We start from the raw sequence: 25,000 nt of genomic DNA, 5'->3' as shown, positions 1-25,000 counted from the left end.
ACCCGTTTTTTTTGTACCGAGAGTTTTCGAGGTTAATTGTCCTGTCTCATCTGTACACGTTCAGCAAGTGTGCGTAAGAAATGTCAAAAACAACTCTATACCCCAGAAGGCATTTCCCCACTTGTCAGACTAACAGCTGATTTCTCATGTTTACATTTTCTCGGCATATCGTGATAGGGTAAATATAACAACAACATTACGCATGCTCAATGACCAGATAGAAACGAAATAAAATTGACAATGAAATTGTAGTGGTTTTGGAAGCGCACCTTGGTGAGGAGAACATAAATTCTTTATTGAATGTTTTGTAAATTCATAACAAGTTAAGACATAAAGGTATGTTGATGCTTTTAATTAAAGAAGTTTTTAAAAGAAAGCATTGAACAGTGCTTATCATCAAAGATCAAAATGGCGACCAGTTGTTGTTTACATTTTTCAAAACAAAAACAAAAAGCTACCCTACCACAACCTGTCTCAGGAAATACTCTATTCAATTTCAATGTGTCCATTGCAACTTTCAAACAACGGATTGAGCATAGCATGAGTGAACGATTAAGAAACTAGCAAACAATTTATGTAAACCTAGATTTAAGTTTTATTCATTCAGACACCCACCTTTGTCAGACGATATCAAGATAATAAACAAATATGACCCGTTTTAGAGTTTAAAATTTTTAAACCTAATACCCGGACTTGCACGGTCTAGATAAGTACAGAAAAAATATCTGGAAAGCTTACTCAATAACTTATGGGTTAGATAGTGAATAAATACATGACATTCATTCCATTGGAGGAGCCCGGATTTTGCCCGGGTTTATTCTCATTCCCATTCTCAAATCTAACTAAAAAAAACAAGTTGTATTGTAAAACTATGCGTCCAAAACGAAATTTTTTTAGCAAGTTTCATAAAAATAATAATATAAGGTTTTTTGAAAATCTTAAATACAATTAAATATCTGCTGATAAACTTAGATGAAAGAAAAGGACAGATTTTAATAACATAAATCCACAAATTAGAATAAAAATAAAAAAACTAAAATAGAGACGAACCAGCCAAAGGCTGAAAATCTCTCTAATAAAGACAAAAAAAAACTATAAAAAAAACTAATGATTTTAAAGTTATTTCTGTAAAACTGATGTTCATTGATCATTCATTTATTTGGTTTTGTTTTTTTTTTATTATAAACAAAAACAATAAATCTTTAATGTGGCTCTTTTAAACTCTGATATTTTGAATATTTTGGCTCTTCCGACTCAAAAGGTGGCCGACCACTGATTAAGGGTACATTTTGGAAGAACGAGTCAATCAGGTGGGCTAGTTTACTTGCCAGTATTCCGGCATCCGTGTATATGTGTCCACCTGCTGGCACCTGCTTGAACATTAAACTGAGTCGATTTGAGGTCATTTTTTAATTTCTTAAATCCTGGGGTCTAAATGGCATGCAGGACTTAAAATATTGTCCCTCACAAAACGTGTTCATTCTCGGGAACCGTGTAAAACAAACGTGCTTATGGCGAAAAAAACCTTGTAATAAGATGTCATGTAAGACAAAACTTAACAAACTTAATCGACGTAAAAAACCTTAGTGTTCTTTCTATTAACAACTTTGGCTGATGGTATAAGATTTTTCAAAAGTTTCTCAAATGTACCGTTTTTTTTTAAAGTATATGCCAAGCCTATGTTAAGCTCAACTACTTTAAGCTCTTTCCAAATTCCAACCTGGCCGTGCAATTTTTGATGGAGACGCTTGGTTTATGGAGAAACTTCTTCGGTGGTTTTTGCGTTGATTGAAACTTTCATTTTCGTACAATTTTCGGACCTGTTACATGTTTCATCATCCTGTGACACGGAATTTAACATCCTCAGTATATGCATTCGTGGCCTAACATTTTTTTAAGGCAGTGTGTAAAATTTGGCAATTTACTATTCGCTTGCAAAAGACTAAACCTTTTACTGCTATCAGAAAAAAATACAACTGATATCAAGATAGAATGGATAAACAATTTCTTAGCCAATATTTCATTTTTTTTGCCTTTTGTGGTACCAAATCAAAATATTTGTTCGGTTGACATTCCCAACTCTCTGGAGCCACTACGTGAAATTATTGGTTTGTAAAATTCTATAAATCACCTATCAAAAACTGAACCCACCGTACATTTTGCGTTAAGGACATACTTACTGTCAACGTGGGTTCCATTTCATAAAGGATCAATTCAAAAAAAAATAAAAGTTCAATGGCACCATGTAATGTCATGAGAGCTACCAAAATGGGTTAACTTTTTTAAGATTGTTCATCACTGTTAATGAGGTGTTAATATGTTCGACCGCTCGGCTCATTAACAGTGATGAATACCACCCATAAAACAGTAAGCCCATTTTTGAAGTCGTGATCCGATCTGGCCCAAATTTGGCATGAGATCTTGCACTAGGCCTAGGATAAATTTTAGAAAGCAGTGCATATATTTTACAGGTTTCAAATTTCCCATACAAATTTGGGCCGAGTGAGGCATTTATAGCACTAAAATATCGTATCTCGGCTTGAAATAGTCGGGAATTTTTAGGAAGAACACTCTGATTCTCTAGAATGAAGAATATAATCGTTCACCATACAATTTCTTATTTATCTTCTAGGGGCTACCAATGTGGGATCCGTTCAGATCTACATTGACGATAAGCTGAAAACCAACAAATGGGTCGGCCTGGAGGTTGGCACCCATCGCTGTAAAGAGTACGACGAGCTGAGCCTTCCGCAGGATACATTCCTCAGCAAGGGCGAACTGTTGGGACAGTTCAACATGGGCAGCACCATAGTGCTGATATTCGAGGCTCCACGAGATTTCAAGTATGATCCTTTTTAATTTATTCTAATCAAACATGTTACCTTCTAAAAACTATCCATTCTTTCAGGTTCAACCTTGAAACGGGTCAGGTCGTTCGGATGGGTCAACGGCTGGGTTGCGCCGGTGAGAAAGACAGCGACAATGAGGACCCAACGAAAATCAGGAAGCTGATTCAGGCTATCTGATCCGAAACGATTGCGATCGACAATCGCTACAACGTACCTACTTCAGGAGACGTATTAGTATCTTAGAGAAGTTTTGCAATTGCGTGATATCTGCGGCGTGTGTTCGTGTTAGATTTCCTGTTTTCTTTACATGAGAATTCCCTTAAAGATTGTGTCCTCCCAAGCAATCGGATTGTTCAAGTTTCAATTCCTAATGGATACACTGTTCAAAAGACAAACACACCTCGAGGGATGAACGTTTTTTGTATTACGCTATTTCCCAACGTATTTCTCGATACAATTCCTAACATATTGAGCAACACGGGAAACGAATGATATAGATTAGGCTTTCAAATGACGTAGTACATATTGTACATGTATTCTATGAAACTCAACTACTAGCAAGCACACACATCAATCAGTCATTCGGCACTCTACAGTAAGAGGATGGCTCAAACAGTGCCATTCTTCTCTCGAAGCGTACGAATTTACGTTTGTTCATTAATTTTAACTGCTTACTTTGCCCCTCATGAGAATGATATAAAAACTGTTGAGTGATATTACCCAGAGTTTATCTGAATAAAAACCATTTATATAAAATAGAACAGGTGAAATTTATTGGAAAGAAATACCCACCGGTACCTAGAATTTTCATTGTGCAACCCGAAAAAATTGAAAAGGCTTTTCAGCAAACACAAACGACGATTAAATTTTAAAATCCAAAGGATTTTACCTAAGTTTTCTACCGAAACAGGTGTTAAATTTTCTTCAGCATCTCACAGGATTGTACAGACAAGTCTACGAAGGTTGATATATATATTCCTTTCATGATACCTATACCATCTCGGAACAAAACTTGACGGACATCGGGGATGAATAAACCAATTGGTTTAAAATCCCAAAAAAAAAAACTTGACGAACATAATTCCTAAAATTCACTCGGTCCATAGCAACCGTTCTCCAATTTCTTGGATATCCCACATTCGCCAGATCACGCTTCACTTGGTCTAACCACCTCGCTCGTTGCGCCTCTGCTCGACTCGTTCCTACCGGATTGACAGCGAACACCTGTTTTGCAGGACAGTTGTCCGGCATTCTCGCGGCATGTCCTGCCCAGCCCAGTATCCGATCAGCCTTCACCACCTCCTGAATACTGGGTTCGCCGTAGAGTCACGCGAACTAGTGGTTCATCTTTCGCCTCCATACTCCGTTCTCCTGCACGCCGCCAAAGATGGTTCTTAACATTCTTCGCTCGAATACTCCGAGTGTGCGCAGGTCGCTTTCGAGCAATATCCATGCCTCGTACCCGTAGAGAACAACCCGTCTAATGAGCGAGCGTCATGTACAGGATACCCTTCGTGCGAGGGCTAAGTCTTCTTGACCGCGATTGCTTGTGGAGTCCATAGTAGGCACGGCATCCGCTGATATCTCGTAGCTGGATCTCACAAGTCTTAGAAGGTAACCAGGTTTTTATTTGCATTTGTTGCACGGTCAGCATATCCTTTTATCTGGTTCATCCCATACATGCTACTTGCTTGCCAGCTACAGTCTACGTTTGGTTTGATTCGAATCTTTCCTGTGGAGTTTCGAAGACAAAATCCCGATGATAAAATTTTTTCGTGGGAAGTAGAAATTGTTATGAAATTTGCTTGTAAGAAATTTGACTAAATTTGTTGAATTTTATCCATAATTATTTTAGAGAGAAAAAATACGAAATCGTAGGGCGAAATTCGAGAATGCCGAAGTTTTTGTGTGCAAATTCTAGCGCAAGAAAAAAATCGCAATAGCTCAATCGCTTTACTAGTAATCGGACATTCTTATTCTTCTTCTTTCTTTGTAGGAACTGCAACAGCTCCTAAAAGGTTGGGCCAGTGACTGTGACTATATGCCCAATTTTCGCACATTCATTGAGTGATCGGTCTTAAATTTGTATTTATATTACAGGTCTACTTTAGCTTTTTTCAAGTAATTTGCTACCTCCCTATAAAACTCAACATTACCAGTTTTGAACAACTCAATCCAATTCTGAAATTTTCCAGCGAAAGAGAAACTATCCCTGATGGCTGTGTATCTCGAGCAGTGTAATATGACATGTTCGGCCGTTTCCTCTTCTTTACAAATCTCACATTCGGAGCTATTTTCAATCCGCCATTTGGTCAACCAATATCTGGAGTAATCGTGACCAGTCATTAAGCGATTTAAAAGGCAAACCTCTCTTCCTTTGAATTGCTGATTTGTGTACCACACTTGCTTGGGCCAGACTGATTGGATTGCAAAATATTGCTTCCCTTTTCTATTTGACTCTGTTAAGTACCATTGTTGTGTTTTTGAAAGAAGTGCGATTTGAAAGTGGTTGTAAACGTCTTTAAGTAGCATTTTTGTCTCGTAGAAGGGGGCCTCTCGATGCAGTCCCATTTTTGCCAATCCGTCGGCGATTTCATTTCCGTTTATCTGCACATGACTTGGAACCCATTGGAACGCCGTGCCCCATCCCTCAGCCAAATTCAAAATTTCTGCAAGTATGCTTTCGCCTTCTCCTGTCTTTCTAGCTCTGTCTAATATTTGACAAGATGATCTCGAATCCGTGTAAATGACAAAATACAAATATTCTTCTTCCTCTATAATTTTCATGGCGTACCATATTGCCATCAGTTCAGCCGTCGTGATAGAACACTCTTGTTTTAGATGAAAATAGAATCTTTTGTTGGAGTACTCTACGTACACGCCTATACCACATTGGTTTGATTCTTTTGAAGCGTCAGTGAAAATTTTTCCACGATTTTTGAATTTTCCATGCATAACCTCTAAGGTCATTTGCTTAAGTATTTTGGAACTGGTATTGGCTTTGATGATCATATCCTCATTCAGGTGTTTATTTATTGTGACATTCACATGGGGGTTTATCTTCACTAAAGGTGTAATTCTGCCGAACAAATCCTTGTTTGCCATGAACACCTTTTCCATGTAAGAATATATATCAGGATCTTCTATTTGTTCATTGTATAACATACTTAATTGTTGTGAAACGATGTTGTTGCGGTGGAAGCATCTGGAAATTTCTTTCGCAGCTACCATTTCTTGTCGGAGGTGTAAAGGCTCCTGCCCACTTAAGGCTGTTAGCGCATTCAGCGGTGTTGATCTTGTGTTTCCTGTTATTTTCCTTAAACACTGATTATTAACGACCTCTAAAATTTTTCTTGTTGTAGTGGAAGCGTTATTATGCACCACACATCCGTATTCCAACACACTTCTGTTTAGAGCTGGGTATAGTTTAGCCATGACTTGAGGATGGGAGCCTGATTTAGTACCACCCAACACCTTTGCATATTTTGTCGGTCATTAATTTTTGTGCGTATAGTTTTTATATGGGCCCCAAAAGTAAGTGATCTGTCAAGGTATACTCCCAGGTATAGATGCTTATTTACAACTTCGAGTTTTGTATTGTTAGCAAAGATATTGAATGGCCTTTTACTACGACTAATTACCATCACTTTAGATTTTTGGGAATTGATGCTGAGATTCAGCCGCTCACAAGTCTCGACGAATAAGTTGAGAAAATCTTGAGGTTTACTTTCTAAAGCCTCCCAACTCTTTGCCGTCACAATGATTTCGAAGTCATCTGCGTATTGGACAAGAGTAACACCTTCGATATTAATATTGTGTAGCTCCGTGGTATAAACGTTGAACAACGTGGGAGAGAGAACATCGCCTTGAGGTAGGCCATTGCTTATTCTTCTTGTCGACACTTCTGTTCTAGTGTGGTAGTTTATTTTTCGATCAACCAAAAACGAATTGATCCACGTTATTATAGCTGGCGGTACGCTAATCTTGCTGAGCGTGTTCGTTAACATGTCTGTTCGAACCGCATTGAATGCGTTCGAAAGATCAATACAGATCAGAGTTGAAATATTATTTTGTCTACGATTTCTCTTAAGTTCATTTACAACAAAACAGATTGCGGTGTTTGTGGATATGTTCTTCCGAAATCCAAAAGAGGTGATAGGTAAAATTTGATTGGTATCTAGGTGGGACTGTAGATCAGAAAGAACTGCTGAATTCATAATTTTTGTCAGAGTTGGTACTAGCGAAATAGGACGTTTTCCTTCGGGACTACTTTGATCATTCCCTGGTCTAGGGATTGCTACCACTTTGATTGTTTTGAGCTCATCACTGGGGTACCCTCGCATCCACATTTGGTTCAACTCTTCGATGATGATTGCTACTACACTATGATTAAGCTTGCGTAAAATTTCGTAAGACAGACCATCTTCCCCAGGAGCAGAAGTAGATTTTTTAGACTGAAGTATCCTACACCATTTGTCGTAATTAATAAGTGTATTAGTAGCGATAGGATGAGGATCTAACCACTGATGATGTTCGTGGGGTCCAAAATGTTTATCCAGAAAACTATTCACTGCCAAGTTGTCGTCCAAGAGCGTGTTATTTTCAATTTGATTCACTCTTTTTCCTGTCAGTCGTCCTATCTTGAACCAAAGTTCCTTAGAGCTAGTAAATGGCCCTATCTCATCTGAAAACTCTTCAAATTTTGTTTTTATATCTTCCCGTTTTCGTTTTTGAAATACCGCAGCCTTTTGTTTGAACTTCAACAAGTTTTCCAAACTAGATTGTTTATTAAATTGTTTTCGCGCTTCTGGTTTTTCTTTCCAAGCTTCTACATCTTTTGTCCACCAGTATTTCGGAATTTTATTATCTTTCCTTCTATTCTTCTGTTTTATTTTCGAAACTTTTTCCTTAAGATCAGATATACTCGATATTTCATAGTTTTCAAGCTCTTCTATCTCTTTCATAATACTACTCTTATTATAGATGTAACGAGCTTCACGTGGTTTTTGAGCTTGAATAATGATCTCAATTGCCATGTGATGACTTCCACCTACTCCTTTTGCTAAGACGTTCCATTTCGGTTGACTGTTTAAATCCAAAAGGCAAATGCTCAAATCAACCGCAGATGGTTGTTTGTTTAGCATAACAGGGATAAACGTCGGTGACCCATCATTGAGGATAGTACAGTTTGTGTCACTGACTTTTTCGAGGAGAAATTTTCCTTTTCTGTCCGAGTGGCTGTTACCCCAGTCTTCGTGATGTGAATTTAAGTCACCACCCAAGAGTATTTGTTTGAAAGGTTCTATTTTATCAAATAAACGTGTGATGTCTTCTTTGAAATCGTTAAAATCTATCGAGGGACTGATATATACGGATACAATAAGCAATTTCAACGTGAGTATGTAAATCGATACAATCTGCGTTTTCTCAGTTAAGTTGGGAATTTTAATTTCAGTATAGCTGTAATTTTTCTTTAGTAAAATGCTGGCACCACCATATGCATCTTGTCGAGAATTAGATATGAGATGATATCCTGCAATCTTGTATTTATTAGTATTTTCTAGAAGTGGATCAATCCACGTTTCCGATAGTAAGCCGATATAATAATTTCCACCTGTCATATTACGATGGATTTCGCTTTTGTTTTTGCCTAAGCTTTGAACATTACATTGGAAAATTTTTAGATTTTTAGCAATTTTTGTAATTGAGTTTAACTGGTTAGAGCTAAGGGGGAGCTTACCTGTTTATTACTTCACTTGCCAGATCAAAATACTTCTTAGTGCAAAGTTTGAACTGTGCTCGAGCGTTTTCGTCAACTCCGACTTGGGTAATGAAGTCGGTATAAAATCTCATCAACGTGTTCTGCTGCTCATTTCTTATTTTGTTACTTATCTGTTGAATAGCCTTTTCAAATCGTTCGTTGTCTTCCACACGATGAGGGTTCTCTAAAGCTGTTCCGTTACGATGTGATGTATTTGTTGTTTCGATGATTGCGTTACGTCTTGATGCTATCTGGGAGACCTGGATTTCATCCTGTTTCCTGCGCTTGACTCCATGTTGTAGTGAAACGTCACTAGACTTTCCGATGTTCACCGCTGGTCGAATCGGCTTTCTTTCAAAGTTGGCTCGTGCCCATTGTTCCGTCAGCGTTGAACTACTTCCGGCAACACTTCCGTAGGCTTCTTCGATGCTTGGAAATTCGTCCACAGTGTTCAGTATCTCGTACATATTCGAGCTGTTTCTCGGTATTTGCTCACCAGCTTTGGCAAATGTTACATTTCGTTTTGACATCAACGATTTAATCCGTTCCTGTCGTTTGACCTCAGGACAATCTTGGTTTAGCGCATTAAGGCGGTCGCTTCCACATATAGCACACTTCATTTGTCGTTGGCAATTCCGAAATTCGTTTTCATTTTCGTGTTTTTCGCTGCAGTTCTGGCAACGTCTAACACTTTTGCAGTTGTCCGTACGGTGGTTCATTCTAAGGCAATTTAGGCAAATCACCACTTTTTGCACGAAAGGTCTCACCCGTGCTGAACAGCAAAAAAGCTTGACGCGATCTGGGAGTGCGTTTGCTCGGAATGTTATACTTATTCGGTTCGAAGGAATTTTCTTTTTATCCTGAAATCTGGTCAGCCTTTTGACCTCTACAACTGGAATTTCACATTCAATATCACTCATTATTTCTTGTTCTGAGATCGTTTCTGGAATCCCTGCCAAGACGCCTGTGATACACACCAGATGTTTGGGGATGTATGCCTTGTAAGGTTGGTCTGGTTCGTTCAAAAATTTCACCAGTTGGTTGGCCCGGGGAAAAGTACTCAGGAAGACCAAGATTTTTTTTCTGCCGGCGTATTTCATATCCGTAACATAACGTCTGAACGTATCCATCGATCGCAGCATCGATCCCAGCGCAAATTTGTTGATTTTAGCTTCATCCTTCTCCTTTCTGAGCTCTACATAAACCCGGTACGGACCACAGTCCATGTGGGTGTTTTGATAATCTTCTGGGGTTTTCTTATTTCCAAGAGCATGATCTTTTTCGTTTTCCTTTTGAGCTCTAGGAGAGGTGCCCTCTCCCGGCTCCAACTCGCTCATCGCGGAACACCTAACCTCACTTCACTTTATCTTTCAGCGTCCTTTTTCGCAAATTAACTGTTTTTGAAAACAGATTTCACCGTAAAAACACTTAACTCCAGTCTCTCTTCCGACTTATTCACTTGATAACCGATTTCCAAAACTTTTCAGAAATTTTCGCAAAATTGTTCGATTAAAAACGTTAACCCAAGCTGAAACGACGCGCTCTCAAGCTAACTCAACCGAAGAAAAATGAATCGGAAATTCAATATTTTGACAGCATTTTGCTGTCTGTGAAAAATACTATCTGACTTTTTTTTCAAAATTTAAAATTTACGCGTTTTTAAGATATTTAAGGAGTGTATTCGAAAAAAAATTAGAACTGCACCGAATAGTGGTAGGTATTCGGCGAACGGCCAAATACAGAATATTGACCTGTTCAACTACTCGGCCGAATATTCGGACGAATATTCTTTTGAGTTTTTCAATGAAAAAACAAAGGCGATTATTCCAATTTCCTTCTGTTTCTTCCATTTTAATGCCCCTAGTATTTTGTGTCGATTATCTACAACCAGGAAGAACATCAGATGATTTGTCGCTTCTAGGGCGTTTATCAACAAGAAGATTGGGTTCCTGTGAATTCTGAGACAAAAACAGGTCGAAACAGGTGCCAATTTGAAATTGCATATTTGATAACGAATTAGATGAAAATTGAACTTAAGAAAGATATTTTCAGAAATGTTGTTAAAACAACGTATCCATATGGTCGGGAAATTTATGACGATTTTTGAAAAAAAAAAAAAGCAAATCTGAACGAAGTCAAAGATAAATTCTTAAAAATACAAGAGGAAAAAGAAAGAAAAAACATGAAATTTAAAGTTTTCATTGAATCACAGCTGCAGCAGTGTAAAAATCGTATCAAAGGATTAAACAAAAATTTACATTCAGCTTTAAATTTTTTTAAAATCGTTTATGAATACAAAATCTTTAAATTTTCAAAGAGAAATTTCAGTTTTTTGTTTGATTTAGCAAATAATCTGAATAAACACGGGTAAGATCCGGAAAGTTTAAGGCAATATCTGGGCATCCCAGTCAGATTTAACAATATTGGATTTATGGGCAAGCCTGGATATATCAAGAAACATCTGGAATAAACGATAATCAAAATATAAAGGGATATTCGTCAGCATTCTCCTGTACGATCTACAGTGAAAGGTATACAGATATTCCTATGATGTTTTGCTAAACTATAAGTTTTTGATGATTGTGTAGCTCTTTCGACATTACTTTAGGATATTTCATAAATTATCCAAAATCATTTGAAAAATCTGTCAAATCTGTTTTTGTTTAAATTTTAATGATAAATATTCGGCCTATTCGGCCGAATACTTAGCTCAACTATTCGGTGTGCCGAATATTCGACTTAACGGATTTTTTAAGATATTCGGCCGACCGAATATTCGGTACATCTCTAAAAAAAAAAATGCAACACTTCGTTTTGTGAATAACTTTTGATACATGGATGGAAATTGATGAAATTTTCAGTGGCTACCTAGTAATGTGTACAAAATTTGGTGACAATCTGTCAAGTGGTTTTTGAGATAACGTTCAATACTGAATTTCATTGACAAAACTTTTTGGGCAGAATCTAGAAAAATCCAGAAAGGTCCAGTGGGAGACCCAAAATCAGCTAGAAATAATCTATTCCACCAAAGTTCACATGGTAAATCGTTTGAGAAGTTCAAGAGGACCCAATAGTGAGCTAAAATTTGAATAGAAGATTACCGAGAAAAATGTGAGAGGTTTTTTCAAGCTCAATCCGAAAATATGAATAGAGGAAGTGTTAGAAGAGTCAATGTTTCTGACTGGTTCGCCTAGCTGACTTATAAATAGGCCTGACTTTAATTCTACAAGGTAGAAAAACTGCCCACCGGTGAAATAAACAAAATACGGTAGACAAATCGTTCGCAAAATATGTATTAATAAGACTATGATCATTTAGAAACCGGGCAGTTACGAACGTGTGTATTTTAAAAACTATTCATTTGATCGAAAAAATTTCCATGGAAGAAATGAAGATGTTATTTAATATGTAATGTAAAAAAAATACCGTTGATTTAAAGAAATACCATTATTTTATCATAAAACCTTTTTTCATCTTTGCACATTTTTTTCAGTCATATACTGATCTATTATGTTTACCAGAGAAGCAAAACTTTTGCAAAATCATGATATTTTACACAAACTTACCTGGAAAAGCCAATTGGAATCTGGTTGAAACCTTTTCAGGAGTAGGCAATTTTTGCATATCCGAGCTCTACTAGCGTAGTTATCGCCGAGATTAAGGTCCCCGGGTACTAAATGATCATAGCTTTACGTCTTTTGAAAACCAAACGAAAATACAAATATTACTATCAAAGCATGTGGATGTGGAATTGTGGAATTAAAAAAAAACAATGAGAAAAATCAAGGAACTTGTTTCGTTGATTCTCTGTTTTAATAATAAGTTCTTTTCCAGAAAAATGAAAGTTATTACAGACGGTAACGTTATGGAAAGAAGTAATTTACCTGACCTATAAAAATCGAATCCTGATATTTCGGTTTTTTGGATTTTTGATTTCTCTAGCACTAATTTCTGCAGTTTGAGCCAGCAGCTTCGGCTCTGCGTTCTCGACTCGAGAATGTTCTGGCTCGGTAGTGGATAGTAAATTTAGAAAACCCTTATATAAATGTATATCCAAAAGAAATTTACTTACATATATGTTTTTTTAAGTATAAAAATATTTCTCCCGAAATGCCTATTGTAACGGGGACCAGATTGGTTATGAAAAAGGCATGATTTTATTTACCTGTTAAGTGCCTGAAGTTTTTCATATATGTACTCGATTTAAGTCAATTCGCATTTATCAAGTCTCATGAACATTATGAAACCTGATTTGATTGAAAAATCAAAATCTTTTATTTTGCAGTCTATGTGTGGATGCAGCTTAAGCGCAAATGAAATTTTGTAAAGTATACGTAGTCACATTGCAAAGTTGTCGGCTGATATTTATGTGTGAACGTATAATTCAAGAACGTACAAAATAAGGTGAGAAAAAGATTTATGTAAATGATTGACAGATGAAATAATGTGATTTTTTTTTAATAACGATTCGCACCAAGGAATATTTAAAGAAGATAGTGCCAAGGCAGCCTTGCTCTAGTATTGGTAAAGACTGTGACGCCAAAATCACGAAAAATCTGTCAATGTACTAGAAAATTTGCCTTTGTCGTTGATAATTCGAAGAATCCGTTGGAAATTTTCCACTTTGGAAACATGTTTTTCTAGAAGAATTCTTGCTTTTCAAAATCGGTACAAAAAAGTTGGATTTTTAAGTGATTTTTCTATAAAATAGACCACTGAAGTTCGTAAAAATGATTGATTTTCCTTACTCAAATTTGCAAAACTTTTCAATTAGTTCAAATTAGTCTTCCATAAAAATATTTGAGTCAGTGCAGTTCACGAGAATCAGTTGAACACTTAATAACTACCAACTGGATGTTTTTAAAACTGATTTTTTTTCAGTCATTCAATCATCATGATTTTTTTTTCTTTTTTACACGTTTTGCTTCAAGATGACATTCATGAATAAAATAAGAGAAAACACACATTGCAATCTTCAAAGGACCAAAAACCTCCATAACATAATAAACTAGAGGCCTTACAACACAATAAAAATTGAATTTTATTTCTTTTTCGTTCTAAATCGTGATACGGTCAAAATTTGGTCAAGGGAAAACGCGTGTAAATTGGTGAAATCGTTTATTTAAAAAATCAAATTAAATTTCTTTTTCAAGTTTAATTAGTATAAAATTCAGGAAAATATTCAGTAAGGCTTTCGCTTTTCCAAATCCGAATTGCCGGGCCTTACGCTTAACCCCTGCCATCAAATTTTGTACAGCCACCTTGTCCACCTTCTTCGCCGAAGAAAGCCAGTTTGCCTTGAACTGCTGCTCGTCCTTAGCAGTTTTTTTGGTCTTCTTTAGGCTCCGTTTGACAATATCCCAGTATTTCTCAATTGGGCGGAGCTCTGGCGTGTTGGGAGGGCTCTTGTCCTTGGGAACCACCTGCACGTTGTTGGCGGCGTACCACTCCATGGCCTTTTTACCGTAATGGCAAGATGCCAAATCCGGCCAAAACAGTACGGAACAAGACGTTTATTCAAACACTATTTCACGTAAATTTCATGGTTGACAGTCCCGGAAGCTATGAAAATGCTGCTTTTCAAGCCACAGGTACAGATGGCTTGCCAAACCAGATATTTCTTCGCAAACTTTGACAGTTTAATGTGTTTGAAAATATCTGCTACCTTTCCCCTTCCTTTTGCCGTATAAAACTCCTGTCCCGGAAGCTGCTTTGACATAGGTTTCGTCGTCCATTACCACGCAGTCAAACTTCGTCAGCATCGTCGTGTACAGTCTCCGGGATAGCGCTTTGGCCGTCGTATTTTGTTTATCATCGCGATTTGGAGTCACTACCTTCTTGTAAGTCGATAGTCCTCGATGGCACGGTTGTTGACGATACCCCAGCTTATTTGCGGCAGCTCGGAGAGAGGTTAGGGTTTCGCTTGAAACTACCGGCAGCTCTCTTTGTCGCCTCAGTGGCTTCCGGTTTTCGATTTACCCCAGATCCAGCCTTCCTGGCTGTCGACAAACGTTTCCCAAACATTTTAATTACATTTGTAACGGTTGATTTGGCAACTTTTAGCGATTTTGCCAGCTTTGCGTGCGAGTAGCTCGGATTTTGGTGATGCGCGAGCAAAATTTTGATACGCTGCTCTTCTTCCTTGGACGGCATTTTGACAACTGAAGAGTGAATTCCAAAATCAAAATAGGAGCAACATTCTTCACACACACACACACCTTCAAAATGAGGGGTGTTCAGGTTTTTTAAATGCAAAATTGAAAGAAATAGGGGAACATGCCCTATTATGCGCCACCTAAGCGAATCGCTGATTTCCTATGAACTCCACGTACAAATTGTGGTAAAAATGGGTGTATTCGTTGAAGAAAAGTGTTTTCTACAAATGCCTATGATTTTTTATAACTCAAATTGCTATAGTTGCTTCAAAAACTTGATTTTTTAAAAGCATATTAAAACCCACAGAACAAAACTGTGTTGCAAATACGCGCCGCTGTGTATCCAATACGCGCCTAGCAGCCGAACACACCCGAAAGCAGCCGAAGACCGAAAACACACCAATACTTACAGACACTTTGACTGAAAAGAAAATCAAAATGGACTAATCAAAATTATAATAAAAAAGAAAAGTAGAATTTTTGGACTTAATTAACGCTCAAAATATGGTTTTAGACTTTTTGTCCATTTTTAATGAAAATTGGCCTTTTTGAAAAATTAATGCTATTTTCAGCCTACTACGATTGGCGCGTTATAACGAGCGCATGGGCCGTGATAGAACATACCCGTAAAAAGCATACCATAGCGAGTTTAGTATGATTTTTTAGCATAAAATCATTGTTTAGATTCTCCTCTATCGATGTGTCAGAAAATATTGTCTTATTCGTTTTTCTCTGCTTGGTGACACCTTAGTGAAAGTGTTTTAAAATTTAGATCGAAATGAAGAAAAACCTAAATTGTGAAATTATCACGACACAGAGGTTTTTTGAGGAAAAATTCATACTTGCCATGACCAATCACAGCATTTAAAACCTATTGGTAATATTTTGCAGGCTTAAAATGTTTCAGATTCTTCAAAACAAGGGTGGCGCGTATTAGCCACATGGGGCGTTATATGAACTTTTCCCCTACGTCAAGTTGATGTTGACCAAATTTTGACCGTATCACCCTTTTACACGTGTTTTTCTTTGAAATGTTTTTTTTTTTACATGGTGTCAAATGATTTGTTTTTATTTTAGGAAATCATACTCATTTTAAAAGTTCATAAAAATATCTACGGAACTTACTAGAACATAATGAACGTTACGTGCTTTTTCTCGAAACAAGCTTTTATGCACTTTTACCTCTTCAACTCCAAGGGTCTCAATTGGTTGTTTTCTTTCAAATTAATCAACGGAAACAGATTGTTCTTTAATAAAATAAGAAAATTGTGTTTTTCAATGTTTATTTCAGATTTCGCTTTTAAATGGTCTATTTGCCTAGTAAAAATCTTATATCTTACAGTTGTGCCTTCAAGATGAGTTAAAATTAAATAGGATTTCATAACCTTAAAATTCCAATGCCTACGCGCGAAGCTGCTGTGCTGCGTTTGATGATTGTTTTCTATAGAAATGCGCGTTTAACATTTTTTAATTGTACAGCCCTTTTAATATTTGGGTAATTTATTTACAATTTGATTTATAATATCTGTCGTCTGGGTCTGTGATCCTACGTAGGGATATAAAAAAATAAAACCGTTTAGAGGTTTTGTTGCTTAGGTCCTTAATCTTCTAATAGTACGATATTGAAACTTGCGAAAGCCCATTTCAATAAGCGGTTTATTGACGATAATAGTGTTGGAATCACTTACAATTACCTCCATCTACATTTAAAGTTTACCAATTTTTTTCGTTGTAAAAGTGTTGATTTAGTAAATCGTTATACATTTTTGTCATTCATCGATTCGATTGGTTTACAGATTAATTTTCTAACAGCAGTTAGTAAGTCTTTTGCCTATACCGAGATATTTGGAATATAATATGTACAATATGGCTCCAAAGTCTCGTCAACTAATCAAATCAAGCTTATGTAAAAGCGAGGAACTTAACACTGAATAAGTACTATTTAGGTAATTACCACTTTATGCATTGTTGTAATCGTATAACATTTGTTTCTCGTACACAGCTATTAGGACGAGGCCATCAGTTTGGCCGCTTGAATGACATTGTGCTGGTGATGATAGCCGGCAAGATCTGCCGCCGAGCTGTGATGATGATGATGGTGGTGATGGTGGCCATGTGAAAGTGCCCCATTGACGGATCCTCCGACTGCCGCTGCGGCTGCTGCTGCCGAATGTGGACTGTGGTGGGAGTGCAGCGATCCGAAGGTTCCTCCGAAATAGCCACTCTGCAGGCAGTTGTTCATGTAATCGCCGTAACCATTGGACCCGGATCCGGAGGTAGGAGTTGAGGCTGCCAGCGGATTGGATTCCGTTTTGATCTGACCGAAAGGTGAAGATCCCAACCCACTTCCGGTATGCTGCATATAGTTATTTCCGGCTACCGAATGATGGGAAGGATTCGACGACGTTGGCGTTGTGTAGATATGCGATGATGAGTTGTGAGACCCAATCTGTTGGTGTGAGGACGATATACTTCCGGAACCGTTTCCTCCTGTTCCACCCAAACCGGAAACCGATCCTCCCATGCTGCCGGAACCGCCATTGCCCAGCCCAGAACTCAGTGACGAGAGATCATACTTGCCGCCCAGATTGAGCGAGCTCGAGTGATGTGAATGATGCGAAGAAGATGTCAGAGACGAGGGAAGCTGGTACGACTGATGGTGATGCGGATGATGGTGATGTGGATGATGATGCGGGGAGATGTGCAGAGATCGAAGTGGCGGTGATGTTAGGCTTCCACCAGGAGTTTTGGGGCTAAGCGACAGGTTCTTGGAGTTGCCGTTGCGATCCGTTTGCATTAGAGATCCTGGAAAAGAGATAAAAAATGAATGGAGTAATATGTATTGAGACATTAAATAGGTTTGATATTTTAACAGGGTGTCTAAAAATGATAACTGCGACTCAAATATCTAACATTTCCGTTTGTTTCATTGCAAACATTGCATTGCACATTGCAAAGGTCACATAATGGATTTTTCTTCAAGAGAGCGTCTTCCGGATGCTTTGGTTGCATTAGACCAGGCTGATGTACGACCGGGACGATGACAAGTGGACAAATTTGAAGACTTTAACCAAGAAAATGGCGTTTACACAGCGGAAGGTAGTAAAGAAGTTAGTCGAGTGCTACACACTAAGATTGCATTTATCCTGCTCGGGACCATGATTCTCAATATCTGTTCAATTCAAACGAAAATCGAATGAGAACTCACTCGAATCTCAGGACGCTTCAGAAATCCGAGACAAATTTTCTACGAGAGCACAGGAACTTAAAGTGTCCCCGTAATTTCAGGACAGTGTTCTTCTGAATCACGGGAGATTTTTCTCGGTTACAGTTCATTTGTTCCAGACGCGTGGAAAAACAGTGATTTTTTCTGTCATTTTCTACCGTGTGGGTGCAGACAGCAACGAGATTTTAATTAATGTGATTTTCAATCAGTTGTTAAGATGTTAAGTGTTGTAACAAAGAAGCAAATCAACGATTTTCATCTTCAGAGCGGCAGATCGTCGAAAAACATTTGAAACAAATACTAATCGCCCATCCGTCCATCCGTAGCCTCAAACTTTCCTGGCCGACAAAGTTTTGTTCCGGTACGCTTGGTTGCCTGTACTGTACGGCAAACTCAGAGTAATAGTCTCAACCACAAGAGTTCATGCAATTGCCCTTCATCCAACAGCGGCATCTTCAACGGATCAACAACACCCGCAAATACCCGATCGGTCCAAAATCAGGAAAAACGAGGGTTTTTTAAATTATATAATGTTGTGTGTAAAAATGTTTTACATATACTTAAAAAATTAAAATTAATTGATTTATGTGTGAAGAAAATGTATGTTTTCATTAATAGCAAAAAAAAAAGTCTTGAGAATTGATTTGAAACCAGAGAAAAAGGAAACCGCATCAGATATCCGCAAATCTCGAAAAAAAGCCTGTCATCACAGGAAAAGAGAGTAGCAAAACTCCCTGCAATTCACAGGAGAAAATCGTTTGACTCTTCAGGTTAATTTAGCAGATGTTTCCAAAAAACTGTTTTTCTGCCCTGAAATTGTCCTGTAGTTTAAGCTGTTGGAAATATAGGACGAAATCGTCCCGTCCACAGGGGAAAATATTAAGTGTGTACAAGAGAATATCTTCACGTCAAAGAGCCAATGCGTTACGTTTTCCTAGCAATATCCCGTACGTTCTTACTCTAAGACTGGCGTGTCAAACTCATGAGGGTCCGTGGGCCGCATACAATAGGTTATATGGTCTGGCGGTACGTGGTAAAAAAATCAATAGGAAGAACATCAATAAGATGCGAACCTACATGACAATTTGAAAGTTGTTTTCCTGCATGATTTTGCTGTCCCAAAATTGTCTTGTAACTTAAGATTAAGCGTGTATGGAAAATAACGGGAGCAAAAATTTGAACAAAAGTGGGATGATCGATTCTAGGACAAAAAACTATATAAATTCTCTTATAAATGTTTGATCAAGCACAATCCGAACATTTCGATTCGATTATTTCATGTTGCTTAGTTTAAAAAGTTGTTCACCAGTATATAAAAAAAGGGCGATTAGACCGTGTGATGGAAAAAACGGACAGCTGAAATACAAAAAGGGAATGGACTGCAAAACGATTTTTTTAGCTGGCGCCTGGATGTTTTCTAGTCGGAAATTTTTCGAGAGTATAATGGAGAAAAATAAAAAAAAATGATATCTAGTTTTCAATAAGGCTGACAATTCATGGAAGCTGCAAGTTGTACATTCCCGTTCGGAAATTCTCGTTAATTTAAGAAATTCGGGAATTTCCGATTCCCGGGAATCACATTTTTATTCCCGAGAATTCCCGACATGTATAAAATTATTTCTCTGGAAAAGCCTGATAGCCTCCGGAACCATTGTTATTGTTCTTTTTGAAATTGTAGGGTATTTCGAGGGAATATGCACCTGCTATACACCCGAATACATTGCAACATGTGCTTCGTTTTGATATCTTCTACTCATATTCTGTCAATAATATTACTTTTTATTGTAAAAACTATGAAAATATTCGATTATTTACAAACGCCTTTAAAAGCAACCTTTGAAATCATTGGATGTTAAACGCCCCAGTGTAGGCAAATGATGCTCCAATTGGATCAAATCGACTCAAAAACAACACAAAGTTTACAGTGAAAATAAATTAATTCTGTTATTATATAAGGAAACAAAAAATGAAAAAACATATCTTTTTTTTTTCAAAGTTTATGTACATGTGGTTTGTTAACATTTCTCAATGAACAAATTGAAATTTTTGAAACTTTTGACTTTATTTTGAACTGTATCAATTTCAACCAAATTTTTTTGCTGTTTTTGGCGACAAATTTAGTGAACCGATTCGATTTTCAGTGCCCGTTTTTTAATCAAACCCGATCGAAAGTTGTAATTATTATGCATCCCAATGATAATTTAGGACTGAGCAAAGAGGAAGATCGATGTATCATTTCGATAATCGGTCTGAATTAATGGGAAACTGCACTCCAAAATTTAGAATAACACACGTGGTTTTGTTGACATCTTACCGAACAGCACCTTGAGAGGAGGGCGATTTGTCCAAAAATTGATGGGGCATTCCTGAGGCAGTAGACATTTTGCTGCCATTTGGTGTAATTTTATTTTGTCAAATAGATAAGTTTAAAAAGATTATATGTGTTTCCATGAACGAAAACCCATAACCCTTCGAAAAAAATATATGAAAAATCGAGCAGCAGGTACGCAGATTGTGTTTTCTCGAATGTAAAAATCATAAAGGGTGATACGGTCAAAATTTGGTCAAGGGAAACGCGTGTAAATCGGTGAAATCGTTTATTTGAAAAAATCAAATTTAATTTCTTTTTCAAGTTTAATTAGTATAAAATTCAGGAAAAATATTCAGTTAGGCTTCCGCTTTTCCAAATCCGAATTGCTGGGCCTTACGCTAAACCCCTGCCATCAGATTTTGTACAGCCACCTTGTCCACCTTCTTCGCCGCAGAAAGACAGTTTGCCTTGTACTGCTGCTCGTCCTTAGCAGTTTTTTTGGTCTTCTTTAGGTTCCGCTTGACAATAGCCCAGTATTTCTCAATTGGGCGGAGCTCTGGCGTGTTGGGAGGGTTTTTGTCCTTGGGAACCACCTGCACGTTGTTGGCGGCGTACCACCCCATGGCCTTTTTACCGTAATGGCAAGATGCCAAATCCGGCCAAAACAGTACGGAACAACCGTGTTTCTTCAGGAAAGGCAGTAGACGTTTATTCAAACACTCTTTCACGTAAATTTCTTGGTTGACAATCCCGGAAGCTATGAAAATGCTACTTTTCAAGCCACAGGTACAGATGGCTTGCCAAATCAGATGTTTCTTCGCGAACTTTGACAGTTTCATGTGCTTGAAAATATCTGCTACCTTTCCCTTTCCTTTTGCCGTATAAAACTCCTGTCCCGGAAGCTGCTTGTAGTCGGCTTTGACGTAGGTTTCGTCGTCCATTACCACGCAATCAAACTTCGTCAGCATCGTCGTGTACAGCCTCCGGGATCGCGCTTTGGCCGTCGTATTTTGTTTATCATCGCGATTTGGAGTCACTACCTTCTTGTAAGTCGATAGTCCGGCTCGTTTTTTGCACGGTTGTAGACGATACACCCAGCTTATTTACGGCATCTCGGAGAGAGAGGTTAGGGTTTCGCTTGAAACTACCGGCAACTCTCTTTGTCGTCTCAGCGGCTTCCGGTTTTCGATTTCCTCCCGATCCAGATTTCCTGGCTGTCGACAAACGTTCCCCAAACACTTTAATTACATTTGTAACGGTTGATTTGGCAACTTTTAGCAATTTTGCCAGCTTTGCGTGCGAGTAGCTCGGATTTTCGCGATGCGCGAGCAAAATTTTGATACGCTGCCCTTCTTCCTCGGACGTCATTTTGACAACTGATGAGTGAATTCCAAAATCAAAATAGGAGCAACATGCTACACACACACACATACACACACACACCTTCAAAATCAGGGATGTTCAGGTTTTTTAAATGCAAAATTGAAAGAAATACGTCAAGGTGATATTGACCAAATTTAGACCGTATCACCCTTTACATGTTCTTGTTTCCCTCTGGCTTTGAAAGCGAGTCTTAAAAAAGCCCAAGACATCGTTTTTTTCATATGAAGAACAATTCTGTAAAGTATTCAGAAAAACGATAAAAGTTGTATAAATCAAACAAATAAAAAGATATTGTTTTTATTGATCAATAATTGAATAAATGCGTTCTTCATGTTCAGGTTATATTTATAGTTCGTTAGACTTTTTTAAATTTATCATTGTTGAAAACAGTTTCCCGATACCCGAGAACGAAAAAATGGCCGGGAAATGGACAGCTAAAAGCTTTTTTCTACCGAAACGAGCAACGCCAGAAGACTTCAAGCACTCACTGTCGAAATATCTGAGGTCAAGGAGAAAAATAGCGAGTTATTTAGATCTCTTTAAATCGATAATTCTATTCTAACCGTTCCTTTGGAACATGCAACTGCCGATCTCTAAATTTCGTGGGCAGTACCCATTTGCTCTCCAAAGAATTGAAGAACCGCAAATTCGACATCGTAACGCTGCATGAGGTATGCTGGAAGAGCTCCACGGTACGAATGTCGTGCCATCTACCAGAGCTGCGGCAACACACATGAGCTTGGAACAGCTTTTCTAGTAACGGGAAAGCGCGTGATCGGGTAGTGGCCGATCAACCCACGAATGTACCGGTTGAGGATCAAGGACCGCTTGTTCAACATCAGCTTCATCAACGTGCACAGCCCTCACCTAGGAAGTACCGGTGACAACAAAGATGAATTCTACGCACAGCTGGAACCTGAGTACGACCGCTGTCCAAAACATGATATCAAGATCGTCATCGGGGATTTCAACGCTCAGGTGTCGGCCAGGAGGAGGAATTCAAACCGACAATTGGAAGGTTCAGTGCGCACCAGCTGATCAACGAAAACGGCTTAAGGCTCATAGATTTTGTCGCCTCCAAAGGATTTGCCGTACAAAGTACCTTTTTCCAGCACCGCCTCCCACACAAGTAGATCGACCACGTTTTGATAGACAGCCGGCACTTCTCGGACATCATCGACGTCAGATCCTGTCGAGGCGCCAACATCAAAGCAGACCACTATCTGATGATGGTGAATATGCGCCCAAAACTCTCCGTAGTGAACAGCATGCGAAACCGACGACCGCCTCGGTTAAATATCGCACGACTGAAGCAACCTGAGGTCACGGCAGACTACGCGCGATAGCTCGAAGCAGCGCGAGCTTGGGCGAGCTTGACGAAGCCCCTCTCGAGGACTGTTGGGATACTATCAAGACAGCCATCAACGCTGCTGCGTAGATCGTCTTCGGGCATGTGGAACTAACTCGTCGAAATGTGGAAAATCACTGACAGGAGAAAAAGTGCCGCCTGGAGAAGGAGGAGCTCGAGGAGCTGGAGCAGCTGTATCGTTCCCAAAAAACACGAAAGTTCTATCAGAAACTCAACGCATCCCGCAAGGGCTTCGTGCCACAATCCGAAATGTGCCGGGATAAGGACGGGGGCATCCTGACGGACAATCGTGAGGTGATCAAAAGGTGGAAGCAGCACTTCGATGAACACCTGAACGGCGCACATGCAGGAAGGTACATCGCCGGCGTAGTCAACGACGTACCCTACGCACCCTACGCATTCATCGACTTCAAAGCCGCATACGACACGATCGACCGTGACGATCTATGGAAAATCATGAACGAGAACGGCTTTTCCCGGATGCTAACCAGGCTGATCAAGGCGACGATGAATGGAACGCTGTGCTGTGTGCGGATTTTGGGTGAATTGTCGAGTTCATTCGAATCGCGCAGGGGGCTTCGACAAGGCGATGGACTATCCTGCATGATGTTCAACGTGGCGTTAGAACGTGTTACTCGACGAGCGGTGCGGGGCACGATTTTCGGTCCAGTCAACTTATCTGCTTCGCCGATGACATTGATATAGTCGGCAGATCATCTGCGGCGATGGAGGAGATCTATCGCAAACTGAAACGCGAAGCAGGAAGGATCCGAAACCAACCGAACCCGCTTGACCAGTGATAACACGGTCACGATCGACGGCGACGAGCTGGAGATAGTCGAAGACTTTGTCTATTCCGGCTCACTGGTGACCGCAGACAATGACACCAACAGTGAGATCCGGCGGCGAATGATCAACGGAAGTTGTGTCTACTAAGGGCTCCACAAGCAACTGCAGTCGAGAAGACTTAGCCCTCGCACGAAGTTTAACCTGTATATGACGCTCACGACACGAGATATGGATATTGCTTGAGAAGGACCTGCGAACACTCGGAGTATTCGAGCGATGAGTGTTAAGAATCATCTTTGGTGGCGTGCAGGAAACCAGGTGAAGTACAGTATTCAGGAGGCGGTGATGGCTGGATGGTTACGCTAGGCAGGACATGCCGCGAGAATACCGGACAACTGTCCTGCCAAACAGGCGTTCGCTGCCAATCCGGTAAGAACGAGACAAGCAGAGGCGCAACGAGTGAGGTGGTTAGACCAAGTGGAGCGTGATCTGAGGTATGTAGGATGCCCGAGAAATTGAAGAACGGCTGCCGTGGATTGAGTGAATTATTGTTCATCAGGAACATCATGTAAATAAATGTTGTTATGAAAATGGTACCAATAAAAATGGAAGAACCTAAATAGCTTATTGAAAATCAGTCATGTCCGATTTTTGACAACCAATGCTATAGGTTGAACCTTCTCTTGAAACGTTGAAGATCCTTATGCTTTACTCTGCATTTGGTATTTTGGAAAGGGGGTTAAAACATAGAAGTTTTCGTATTAGGTGTAACCTCACTTTCCTTTGTCAGTAATTCACGAGCACAGTGCCCTAATAATCACTTGCTTTCTAACAAATAACAGAAAAACAATTTCTCCACGTTTTTCTGATAAGTGTTTTTCAGGAAGGCCTTGGATGAGGTGAAGTAGGTATCTCCCTTCCGCTTCTTTCCTAAAATAAGGGATCCAAACTTGCATCCGAGTCGGAAAACGGACAATTCAAGATGCAAGTAATTGATCTTCTAAACAAAAGTGAATATTTCCAAATTACTATTTAGAATTGACAGTTACAATTCACGAACCTAATCTCTTAAAGAAAAATAAAACAATCCTTACCATCACCGAGATCGTCCTTCTTTCCACCAACGCCACCAACCAGGGACATCACATCGGTTCCAC

General features: G+C 38.9%; 1 protein-coding gene and 1 long non-coding RNA gene across 2 annotated transcripts; one reads left to right on the top strand and one right to left on the bottom strand.

The window, feature by feature from the left end:
• Positions 1–28: 28 nt before the first annotated feature.
• Positions 29–3,610, top strand: LOC129760530 (uncharacterized). Its single transcript, XR_008740357.1, has 2 exons — positions 29–2,843; positions 2,909–3,610. It is a non-coding gene; the product is annotated as an uncharacterized LOC129760530 (long non-coding RNA).
• Positions 3,611–16,040: 12,430 nt separating this feature from the next.
• Positions 16,041–24,995, bottom strand: LOC129760531 (protein doublesex-like; the record flags this gene model as incomplete). The annotated part of the gene is made up of 2 exons (XM_055758181.1): positions 16,041–17,570; positions 24,938–24,995. Coding segments are annotated over 2 exons (858 nt in total), but the record flags the coding sequence as incomplete, so codon positions are not given.
• Positions 24,996–25,000: the final 5 nt, after the last annotated feature.

The sequence above is a fragment of the Uranotaenia lowii genome, unplaced genomic scaffold, assembly GCF_029784155.1.
Source record: "Uranotaenia lowii strain MFRU-FL unplaced genomic scaffold, ASM2978415v1 HiC_scaffold_646, whole genome shotgun sequence".
NCBI lineage: Eukaryota > Metazoa > Arthropoda > Insecta > Diptera > Culicidae > Uranotaenia > Uranotaenia lowii.
The sequence above is the reverse complement of the archived record's forward strand: the minus strand, read 5'-3'. Positions and strand labels throughout refer to the sequence as shown.